At 43.4% G+C, this 12,528-nt stretch overlaps 1 protein-coding gene across 3 annotated transcripts in view; it reads right to left on the bottom strand.

Moving 5' to 3' along the window:
* Positions 1-12,528, bottom strand: part of SV2B (synaptic vesicle glycoprotein 2B) — a 64,921-nt gene that overhangs the window by 13,978 nt on the left and 38,415 nt on the right. For all 3 annotated transcript variants that reach the window (XM_032122930.1, XM_032122929.1, XM_032122931.1), the window contains exons 3-7: positions 5,989-6,169; positions 5,219-5,370; positions 3,292-3,425; positions 2,440-2,529; positions 227-337 (exon numbers count right to left, since the gene is read on the bottom strand). In XM_032122930.1, the coding sequence (XP_031978821.1) occupies positions 227-337; positions 2,440-2,529; positions 3,292-3,425; positions 5,219-5,370; positions 5,989-6,169 (668 nt within the window). The remainder of the gene's footprint in view (positions 1-226; positions 338-2,439; positions 2,530-3,291; positions 3,426-5,218; positions 5,371-5,988; positions 6,170-12,528) is intronic.

The raw sequence follows: 12,528 nt of genomic DNA, 5'->3' as shown, positions 1-12,528 counted from the left end.
GGGTGACAGTGATGCTCACAGGGGCATTTTGGGGCCTGGCTGGTAACGTGGCAGCTTGCAGGTGCACACATCTGCACAGAAAGTGCAGTCAGGTTACAGCCCTTTGCAAAAAGCAGCAGATTTTCTGAGGAGAGAATCAGGGTTTCAAGGTACAATGACCTGGAGCAATGAGGCACTGGAGCCCAAAGCCCAAAAACCCCTGTGTGAAGTTTTTTCTTCTCTTTACCTGTTTTAAAGTAGTCGTGATTCTGACCAGCCACCGCTGGTACCAGGTCCCTGTTGAGCTCTGGATTTCAATAAATTCATCTACTTGCTTTGGAGTTTTGATATAGGAAACCTGAAGGAAGGAAAAAAAGTAGAAAAAAAATTGGACTGAAATTTCCTGGATGGTTTTAAATTCCACTGTCTTCTGGGCAATGTTTCCACCTAATAACCCTTATTATTTTTTCCTTGATAGTTAGTATTAGCAATTAAGATAAGTGATTTAATTACAGCAAGAAGCTATTAACAGAAATAAGCCTTCCTTTCTTCTTTTCATCCATCCCTTCGTCTTCTCTCTCTCTCTCTCTTCTTCCATGAAATACTTTAAGTGCATCATGTCCACTTCATTTTCTCATTTATTGGCTAAGGGGCCTGTATACTACCTTTTTTCTCTATCTTTAGAATTTCACTACAAATTAGGACTAGGAAATTATAGTAAAAATTACCTCCAAGATCAGCCACTTGTACCCAAACTGTGTCCTCAGGATCTCTTTCTTCAAAGACCACTAGCAGGAATATTTCTCATTCCACATCTTTTAAATACCACTGACAGAACTTCAAATGTGTAGATGGGAATCTTTGCAGCTGAAAATGCATCCTGCCATCAAGTGAGCCCACACCATGCAATCAGTTTGCTTCACCAAAACAGTCTCAATTTTCAGTGCTGAATACCTGAACTGCACTGCTCAGGAAAACTTACAAAAGGGTCCCAGCAAATATTTGCTTAGTAACTTTAATTAAAGGACGTATTCAAGGAAAACAGAACTGTTTGTAAACACATGGAGGAGGCGAAAATTTGCTGAATAAATTTCTGAGTGTGAGCAAGCGCCTTGGCTCAGCTGTGCAGTCTCTGCTTTCCTCTTCCTGGCACCGATTAAATGTCAGATCTGGAAACTGTCCTGATACCAGCTGACTCACCACAAACTGACAACTTCTGGCCTATCAGAAAAACACAAAACCTGACAGTTTGTGCCACACCAGGAGCACTGATCACCCGCCTGTGCCAGCGGGTGTCAGTACATCTCGGCTCAGCCGGCGCGATGCACCTTGAGGTGCGATACCGAGCTCAGCTCCTCCACTGCAGTCATGACTCTATTGGATGGAGTAATGAGCACTAATGGAGGCTGTACAGCTGCTCCTTCATTCTCCTACTCAGACTCTCATAATGCCCTACTTTTTTGAGAGATATATATATATATATTTATATTTGAGCTTCATTTCCAGCTCAGCATTACAGCAAAGCCAGCGATGGATTTAAAGATAACATCTCTCTCACCTTTGCTGTCAGGGCTTGCATCACTCACATGGTTGGTAGCCTAAAAATAACGTGCTCATTAAGTACCTACATGAACACGCACACAATTGTCATGCTCAGATATGAAATTTTAATTTCCTTGAAGGATCACTCCCAAGGGGCACAGTTTCCTGACAGCCCTTCTGAACATGGAGCCTTGCTCTCCTTCTTGATTGCAAATACATGTTTCACACACAAATGTATCTCCTTTTTTTTTCATCCTTTAAAAGCATGTGTGCTCTCATCTTTAAAAGCATAAATCAAGAGTCCTTCCCTGGCTGGCTCACCAGGATTTTACAACTGAATTACAGTAATTTGCAGCTAACCCCAGCATAAACCTTTTCTCTGATTTTACTATTAACGACTCAGCTCTGTGTGACCTTTTTCACAACAAGCAGCAGATCAATGAGTAATAGCCACTCATCCCACTTTCCCTTGGAGAGATTAAAGACTGGGTATGAGGCAGGTGGAGTTTGGAAAGCTCATTAGAAAGTACGTGAAGTTTAATCAGACTTTGATTAGAAGGCAGAATGGAGAAAGGGGTGACTCAGGTGTCCCACATGGCCAATATCTCTCTTATTTTGTTTTAGTCTCTTAGAGCAAACCAATTAAGCATGTGTATAATTAAAATCACTGGTCTAAAGGACATAGAGTAACACCAGGAATGAAGAGTACTCACTGCAATTGACAGACTTGACTAATTCTTGAAAAAACAGACTGGCATCTTAAGTTTAAATGCACAAAATGTTTCTCACAGTCCTTTTTTTCTGATTACTGGCGGAGAGATTACATTGAAAGAGTCCCGAGGAGGAATAAAGTGCTGCTGTGCTGCACTAAGGAAGGTAAGTCCAGCTTTTCTTAACTGATGGCTTTGCTCAACTCACCGTAAAAACCCTCTCTGGCTCACCCTTGGCCCTCATGTTGGTGTCATGAACTTGCTTGAGGATCATCCAGGCTTCATCATGTTTACCAATCTGAAAACACCAAAGAAAAGGAAAGCAAGTGTTCAAGCTTCCAGCTCTGTAATTTATCAAAGCTCAGAGAAAAAGCAATTCTAGAGGTCCAGCATAGTGGAGAAGCACACAGACAACGTGGGCTGCATGAGACCTGAAGAGCTGAAAGCATGGTTGGTATTCACAGAGTGCAGCATCTCTGTGCTGGAGAAAGGAGTTGTCCTAAAACTGCCTGAGGCAGAAAAGGGGTCAGAGATAGCTATTTAAAAACAAATGAAAGAAGAGGAGATGGATGAGGAGAACTGGACTCTCATCCCAACTCTGCTAAAGACTTGCAGGCTTAACTTGAGCTAGGTATTGCTACGTTTCCCACCTGTGAAGTAGAAATACAGAATACTTGCTTAAGATTTCCAAGGTTTAAGTATTTTTCTCAGTAAAATGTACTTTGACCTTTGCTCTACCACCAGGATTTAGTAGTTCCATGCCCAAACTCTGGGACAAATTTTCGAAGTGTCTTTGTTGGACATATAAAATTCCCATCTCTCACTATCTTCCATCTGTACCCCATCTGGCAGTGACACACTAATCGTCAGTGACTGACCCCGTAGTCTGTAATCTTTGGGGTTTAAGCAGTCTGTGGAGCTGGTGTAGACATGTAGGAGTGGCTTTGCCTCTGAGCTTGTGCTCTGTGTGTTTGATGAGACAAAGAAAGACAGTGATACATTGAGGACCTGCCATCCTCTGCTGATATCAGACTGCAACCTTTGAGATGAATCATCTTACCTCCAGCAAAAACCGTGGGCTTTCAGGCATGAATTTCAGTGCCACCAGGGAGGCGATGCAGGGCAGAGCACACACGAGTACAAAGACTCTCCAGCTGTGGAAGTGGTACTTGGTTCCCATACTGAACCCCCAGCCTGGAAACAGCAAGAGCCAACAAGTGAAAATACTGACCAAGCATTTTGAATTTTCCTCTCTCATAAGGGCGGGTTGAAAGTTTGCTATTCTTAGTACTGATGGCTCGATAGCATGCTCAGTAGATAGCAGCGAGTTCATGATGTTCATTACAGAAATTGGAACATGCTCAGGTTCTGCCTTTTAAAAAACCTTCTTTTATCTTTGAGTTTAGAAATCACCCAGCGATAGGAACAGCTCTGTGCAGCTGTAGGCAAGTAAGGCTGGAAAATGGTACAGGAATAAGGGCCATAATTGATTGTTTCTCAGTGATGTTACCAAAAGTTTAGAAAGGTTAAATCTCTGATCTGAGACGAACATTAGGGAGGGCTTCTTTCCATCTCCTACATCACATATGTATTTCACGGAAGTGAGCAAGAAAAGCAAGTTTATTTTTTTTCCAGACCTACAAAACCTCAGTTGGGGTTCAAATTTAGAAATATCAAAATCCTAATGCTGCATTTGAGGTCCCCCCTCTCCTGCTGTTTTCCTGGTGTTTGACCAAGTCTGGTATTGCCCTGCTAAGAACTGGAAAGTACAACCTCATTCTCTTACATTGCTCCATTTACTCTCCCTAGGTTCAAATCTCATAATGACTGTTTAATTCATTTTTTTTCTTTATACATTTTTTATTCACATAATAAGGAAATCATTGAGAAATGGGTTTTGCAGAGGTCTCATCTGAGCCATTCATGGTGTTCTGATGATTTCACGAAGTTCCAAATTAGTAGGTGGAAATTTGGAAATCAAAAAAGAAGCTACAAAAATACATCATCAAAAAGTCATCTGAAAAATAATTATAATGTAAATATCTAAGGGCTTTTTAAAGCAAATGTTGTTGCAGATAATAGAATTATTTCTACCTGACACCCCTGCAGTAAGTTTGCCTTTTCCTTCCAACAATCTCTGTCATATCAATCAAAAGCATGACTATTTCTTCATAGTGAATGTGCTTTAAATGTGCTAAAAATGGATTGACAGGTTAATGTTAGTGGTTTTCTTCATGGGTTTTGTGGACTGTCCTACTTTCCTCAAACAGGATTTTGCAAACAGCTGCTGTCACTGCATACTGGGGGAGTTAATCTTTTCCAGTAGATATTTGCTTTTGGTGTTTTCCTAGGTTATATACATGAGTTACAAGGAACACGTGACATGCAGACTTCTGCTCCTCAGAGCAGAGTACATTTCAGTTTACAGCCATCTACGTTTTCATTCCCACTTCCAGCTGAGGGCAGGGAACCCATTCCACTCCTGCATCCATTTAGGTGAAGTCAGAAGGGACTTCATACCTTCCCATGCTGAGCAGATGTGTCACCAGGTACACAGCCCTGACAGTGTAGACACTTGGCTAAGGGAAAGTACATGTGCTGCCCTCACTGCTATCATTCACAGCATCCAGTAATTCCCTGATTAAAGTCGCTTGTTTTTGATAACTGGGTCAATTTTTGCAATATAATCTCAGTCCATTTTTCCTCAAACGAGCTGACATTTAGATTAAGAGCTCAGGCTCCAACAGTGTAATTCAAGGCATGTATTTGAGGCTTTGGATGGAAAGCAGCCCCATCCAGTCCTACCTGCAGCATCAGCCAGTCAATCATGCAGTCAGTTTGTGAGACCTGTGAGCACTTCAGGTATCTATTCTTTTCAGTGGTGTTTATGCTGGGCTGTGTAAGAAATGTCACTACCTGTGCAGGGGTTTGGGGCGGTATAGTGGTGCAGGAATGTGCTGGTGCAGAAAGTCAAAAGCACAAATTACCGTAATGTGGGATGATGCTCCAAGCCATTGCTGAAGCATAAATGCCGCCAATCATCCAGAACATGCAAAGCCAGCTCAGGTGTTCCCCCCTCTTCTCACGAGACAGAAATTCAGAGAAATAGGCAAACACGATGGGGAGCGTGCCTCCAATACTGAGGAGAAAAAACAGCACATAGGAAAAATGAGAGTCTTCTTCAATGTCTTTATGGTTAGGATTGCATTTTTAATGAGGGAAGGTCACACTCACAGATGGGCTGCTCAGAGGTGAGACTTAGAGGAAAAATGCAAATCTCTCTTTGGCTGGACTGGCCTTTGACATCAAAGATGAACAAGATCCTTCTCATGCTCTAAAAGCTGAATTTCCTGTACAGTTTGTACAAAGCCTGAGTAATACCCTGCTCTTCACTTAAACATCTTCTCTTGTTATTTCATGATCACTCATTTTAGGGAGGCAAAATACAGGCAGGCAATGGAAACTGTTGACAGTCTCACTGAAGGCCCTGGAGGTGGGCATTTTTCAGTCTCAGCCACATTTCTGCACAATTTGGGCAGTACCAGAAGAACATCAATGACCAAACTCTCCCACCACTACAGCTCTAAGGGTCAAGAGTGAGGTAACACAGCCACACGTCCTAAATGGCAATGCCATCCTGGCTGGGTACCAGGGATGCATCTCCTGAGCAGCCTTCCTTGTCCCACCCCACATGCCTAAACTGCCCAGCTGTGCTGGGGCTCCTCCAAGCCAGGGGGCAGATTCAGCAGGTACCCACCCGAGGCCTGAGATAAGGCGGCAGAAGAGGAAGAATCCGTATCCCTGGACGAAGGAGGAGAGGAACGCAAAGGCAGCATTGATTGCAAGTGATATGATGAGGCATTGCTTTCTTCCCAGTTTATCAGCAAGGCCGCCCAGCAAGACAGCCCCCACCATCATTCCTAAGTAGACTATCAAGCCTGGAAGTGAGAGAGACAGTCAGCTTGTTAACAAAGTGGAGATAGTGTGCACTGTAGGAGCAGATTTAAAGTGCTCATATGGCAGCTGATGTTGTCCTGGCATAGTGTGCAATAAAGTAGAGATACTCCTACCCACCCCAAATCTCAGACACCAGAAACTCTGTCCATTGGCAGGATAGTGATTTTCCCATCCTGTGCCTGAGAGCTTGCATCACTTCAGACAATATGGGCATACCCTCCTTTGACCAGCCACATCTTTCCTTCCCAACCTCGCTGCTCACATATCCCCTGCACGTAGGCAATGGCCAGGCATAAGCAGCTTAGGATGCACGTGTCCCAGCTGTGTGCCACCAACAATACAACAGAAGTCTGATGTCTTAACTCCTCTTACCCCCCTGAGTGCAGCAGGATGGAGGATGTGTAGGGAGAGGCTCTGTCAGGCTGCTGTTTATGCTCGGAAAACAGTGAGAGCAGAGAGACTGATGGAGCATAGCTAAAGCTCTTTGCAGTGTTTCATCTCTTTCACTCCCTGCTTTTCCTGGCCGTATCTGAAAGGATCAGTCTGTTACCCAGACTCACCTCGTGTAGCTCAGCTACTTCCTTCATTACTGAGCCAAGATCTGGCCTCTAACTAAAGGACAGCTCACTCAAGAGTGCAGTCTTGATCTGAAAATCTGAGAAGGGAGAATCTAAGGCTTGTCTGGACAGTTTGCTCTGTAGAGTTATCTCTCTGACATTCTTAAGAAAGAGGGATTCTTCTTTTTAACCTGACTTCACTAGATCTTCTACTATGGGATCCTCAAAAGACAGTCTCAGTGACTCATTTAGTGCCAGGCTGAATAGGCAACAATGGGTTTCCACTCCAGGAAGTCTCCCTGTACCCTGCTCAGTTTGCGCCTGCTACTCTCCTAGAGAACACACAGCTGTCCTTGGCTCTTCTAGGCCACTGCTGCAGAAGGACCACAGATTTTACTGCCTTTTCCTTTATGTAGGTAACAGTGTAAATAGCACTAGTTGATAATGCTCAAAGGTTCAGGAATATATTTTTTCGTTTATTTTATCTACTTTCCAGATGTAGTTCAGAAGAAATTGGTTGCAACCACAGTTTTTCCTAGGGAGCACAGAGGCACAAGAGGGCTGCTCCCAAGAACACCTCCTGCATCGTATCAAACCCCATTGACAGGATTATAGTCTGTGTCTATAGGCTGCACAGTCCTGCTGTGGAGATCCTGATGGGGCCTGACCACGGCTGGATGCAATCCAGATGAGCTGAGCTATTTCCAGATGGAGAACATCTGCTTGCTGGAAAGCAGAACTTGCAGTTCAGGGAGTTCTCGAAGGAAAAGAATGATGCTTGAGGATGTTTGGAGTCTGGGGACATGTCAGGTTCAAGACCCAGCTGAGCAGAGGTTGAAGGAAAGCAGCAGTGCTCCCTGCATCCCTGGCTCCGGGTGAAGGCATTGGATGCTGAGCAAGTAAATATACTCTCTTAATAGGAAACACTCGTATTCACTGGCTGAAGAAATACAGCTAAAAGAAACATTTTTCAGGCATGGTTGACTCTTTGGAGGTTCATTCCTCACCTTGAACCAAGCTTGTCTTCTCTTGAGAGCCAATGCCTTCCCCAGGATCTGTTCTGTCAAACACATCACTTGGAAAACAAGGTGGAGATGAATGTTTTTGTAATTCATTAATGTTTAAACAAAACAATCAGTCTGGTGGCTGAAGGCAGCTCTGTGCCATCCAGCAAAGCCAGCTAAGGGCTAATGCAGTTATCTGGCAGCTGATCCCGTCTTCCTTTTGATTACAAATGCCCGCACTTGATTTAAAATGCATTACTAAATTAAAAGCTATGCAGCAGAGATCCATTGCAGCATTTGAAGGACACCTGTCTCACATTGATCAGATGTGGAAAAGTTTGGATTTCTTAAGTCTCCCTATTCCACAGTAGGGTCACCTCTCTGTGAGTGATTCTTTTCTATCCACTGATGGGCAGGATTTTTGTGTCAAAGGTAAAAAATCTGTTCTTATCTATTAAAAGCCTTTGTACCAGAACTGTGGAGTAGGATTTTGCCAATTGTACCTCAACCATGAGCATGTGGCTCTGTGCAGCCTATCCTTTCACTCCCTGCCCTACCCTCCTGATCTGAGCTGTCCTGGTGAGGGGATCTGAAGGTGTGCAAAGGTTCCAGGTTCTGATCTGAAGAGAAGATACAAACACATCTCAGAGTCTGGGGTCTCTATTTCTATTAACTTTGACCTCCAGCTTGTTCACTGAAGTACAAATTACAAGGCTGAGCCAAAGCAAAAACAGTTTCAGTCCAAAACCTTTCTGAAGGAAGGACCTTAACGCAGTGCTGGATGGCTTAATGCTTTTCCCCTGGCTCCTGAGCCACATGTAGTGGAGCAAATCTGATGGCAGCCAGCGGAAGGAAGTGATGATGAGCCGTGCATCTACTCACTGGTGCATCACAGACACCCATCTGACAGCAAGCCCTGCCAGCATGCCAGACCCTGATGAGGAAGGAAAAATGATCTGCCAAACTTAATTTTTTTATCTTTTTTTTTTTTTTTTTTTTTTTTTTTTTTTCCCCCCAGAGAAAATCCCTGGATGGCAGATGTTCATCCAAATCCTCTTAGTAACACAAAACATCCCAGGTCAGGAGGAGGTGGAGGAGATTGTCACTGTCTTGTAGCTGGTATTTTAGTGCAGTGACTGATGAGGGGCAGCCTGTTCTCTGGCCAGGAGAGGAGTGGGCTCACCAGGGAATGTGTCAGTGCTTGAAACTCAACATCAAGAAGTGGAGCTGCTTTTGTAAGCAAACCCCTGCAGATTCTGACTAAGGAGCCCAAACTTGTGATGGAAGGGTATATTGTAGCTCTGCAACACAAGATCCATCAAACAGTGAGCAGCATAAATCACAGCAGAGCTGCTAATGTCACAAGCTCACCTAGAGGATGTTGCTTTAATCAGTTATTGTATATGATAAATACATTTTACAGATAAATCAATTGATGTGTGTTCCCCCAGAAATATAAAACAATAAAAATCTGTAGTAAAGAAAGTATCAGGGACAACCAGAGGCTGTTTACTTGGCCAGGTTCTGAGGGAAAGGATCCTGGTTATGAAAATATGTGCTTCAGGGTTGAAACAAAATCAACAGAACACTTCATTATCATGGAGAAGTCTTTTTTTGGTGAAGACTGCATGTTCTGGCCAATGTAATTAAAATTTTGGGGTAGCTGCTGTAGAACACTCTGTCAGCCGATGGATCTTGGGACCCAGGGTGCAGAACAACGTCTGTGTTGCAGATATTGCTGTGTCCTGGATTGACAACAAGGTGCCAGGGACCCAGAGAGGAGTGAAATAGTTACTCAAACAGCCTCTTTGCAGGGAGACCATCTTCCAGAGAACACAGTCATGGTGGCTACCTCTGAAAAAGATCCAGCTCATATCAAGGAAACTCAAATTTTAAGGAGAATTGGACCAAGAAAAGTGACCACAAAATGGTGTTTCTTTTGCTGGGTTAGTTCTGTCCATCAAATATTCTACAGTACAACATTACAATGGTCTGCACCAGAATCTTGACTTCTAAACTTGGCTTCAAACCACACAGACTTAGACTGTGCTAGGAGGGATCGGCTTCCCAATTGACACATAAGGTGCTCAGATGAAATGCTAAGGGCAACTCTGAATAAGCCATTATTTGCAGACTATTCCACAAGTCCTGGAGTATAATGAATGCCTGTGGGAAAGTCTGCAATAGCCTCCCATAAAAGTGGTGGAAAAACCAAAGAGCTGAAATTCTATGAATAAATTTTGGGTTATGAATCATCCATTGCTGAAGTTATAAGGAAAATATGTGACCACTGACTGGACTTATTCCCACTAGAAAAGAGGTAACATATTTAGCATTTTCACACTAAGAAATTTATTAGCCTTTACTGAAGTTGTGTGCTCTGTGTTAGACAGGAATTTGAAGTTAAAAGCTGAAGTTCTAGGAATAAGGGAAAGAATATACTGCAGATACAGCATATGGCTCTGTGTGTGCTAAACTGTATTTTTACTCCTTCAATATAGTTAAAAGTAGACTTCTAAGGGTTTCAGAAAAAAAAAAACCCAGAAAATTCAAGGTTTACCTAAATCTGAATCACAAGCATGAATTTTTCTCTTTGTTAGTTAATGGGATTAAAGGTCTTTATAAAGAGGCACATTTAAAAATAATCCCTTTAGAGACAGGACAAAGACTTGTGGAATAAATAGAAAATTTGAGCAGATAAAAACCAAACATCTCACTGAGAAGAATTAGTCTCAGAGTCCTTGGGGCTGTCAGGGAGGTGAGGAGGCTGCCTGGGTCCAGGGTTATCTATGGTTTGCATGGAGCCAGTAACCACAGGAATGGGAAACCACCTACCTGCCTTCAAATCCCAGGCCACTACCAGCACAGCCCTATGGTAAAAAGAGAGGCTCTTGAAAAGGGAAAGCATTTGGACAACAGAAAATTATTAGGACCTTATATATCTTGCATTCAAGCTGTAATAAAACCAAAACTCAAATACTATTACTGATGTAGGAACTGTTAGGGGTTCACCTTATGGACACAAACAAAATGTCGTGAGTCAGGTCTGGACAATTTGAGAGATGGATGGGGCAAGGCACAGGATCCAATTGTAAGTAATTGAAAGAGAGGAATAAAGTAGTGATAGTCCTGACTCTCTTGAGCCATAGTGATGTCCCAGAACAGGGGAGGGTCTTGACAGAGGATGAGTTGAGGGCCAGTGGCCATTTTTTCCTTTCTTCCTGAAATTTTCAATCTGCTCTTCCTTGTAGGCTTATCAGTGCTTTCCCCATGAATCAACTCGACCTTTTAAATGGAAGTCAAAGGAAAGGCTCGTCCTGTTGCACTCTCCTTGTTGATTAATACAAGCAGTGAGACTTCTCCAACAGCCAATGGCTCTGGCACTGAGAAGGGAATGTCTCAGGAAAGACAGCTTTCCATTTTGGGAGATCTGTGTGTGGATATTGGGCAAATCTGGCTGCAGGGATGGAGGGGGGTGTGCAGCTGGAGCTGGGGTGGGTGGGTGAGCCCATGGGGCTGTGGCACAGCACGGGTGAGGTGATGCACAGCCGGGCTCGGCGCTGCCAGCGGGGCGTGGGTGGTGTTTACGCTCAGCCAGCTTCACATCTCCCCATGGGACTTGTCCAGCACCACAATATTCGTGGGACCATCTGTTTCTCCCCACCCAACCCCTCTGCTAAAGCAAAGATTTCAACAGAGGGAGCCAAACAAATCCTTTGCTGTCCAACGAAAACCTCCTCGTGCTGGAACGCGCCAGATGAAATTCCCACGGTGTTTACCGATGGAGACACAGCCATTCATCCCCATATCAGACCTGCACAAAACGTGGGATGTTCTCAAATCACAAAAACACCTTTTTTTTTTCCCTACTGCTCGAGGTATTGATGTTCCTTGGGCTGCAACTTGGGCTGAGCATTTCTGCCCAAGAGCAAACTTGCAGCCAGGAATCCGTGCCTGACGTGGGTAGGTCTCATCAGCGTGTAGTGGCTGCTGTGTTGGGGGTCCATGGCTGTGGAGGAGTAAAAGAGGCAGCAAATACCCATGGCAGAGCAAGGGAGCCGTGGCTGGGCTTGTCCATGCTCAGGCAGAGAAAAAAAAAAGAAGTGGAGAAAAGCCATTGAGCTCTGCAGAGGGGATTAGGATTTACTGTCATATCAGGTGAATTCGGGTCAATGAGAAGCTGTGACCAGATTTTATCTCAGCTGATAATAAAATATCCTCTTCACACAACTAAAAGCAGGGATGTTACACATCCTATTTAACCTGTCTCAAACAGCCAAGCTTGAATTGCTACATAAAAGCGTAATTACTTACGGGATTTTTTTTTTTTTGTAGTTTTTTAATCCAACATTGTGAGGTTAAGAGTCTGTATTAAGATATTCTCCTTAAAAAAATTATTATTAAATCATAAAAAGGAAAAGGGAGCCTGAAAAAGCAATTTTATTCTCAGCCTTGGTGTAGCTGTTTTACAGTTACAGGCAAAGCTCTTAAAAATTTCCTAGTCTCAGTTTAGTGAACTGTGAAATGACAATAACACAGCTGCAGCTCTGGGATCTGGGAGGGCTGGTGCTTTAACCAGGCCTCGAGTTTTTTATATGCAGGATGTGAAGAAGTTTAAAACATTACTACGTCATTATCTTTTACACTTGTTGTGTACTTACTGCTCTGTGCTTGCAAACGTAATATTTAGTCCTCTAAGAAGTGATTTATAGCATGTAAAGGTATATATTTATAAGATATTTCTCCAAATAATGATACTGTGTGCCTTTCAGCAAATAT

This window comes from Corvus moneduloides, chromosome 13 (assembly GCF_009650955.1).
Source record: "Corvus moneduloides isolate bCorMon1 chromosome 13, bCorMon1.pri, whole genome shotgun sequence".
Lineage (NCBI taxonomy): Eukaryota > Metazoa > Chordata > Aves > Passeriformes > Corvidae > Corvus > Corvus moneduloides.
The sequence above is the reverse complement of the archived record's forward strand: the minus strand, read 5'-3'. Positions and strand labels throughout refer to the sequence as shown.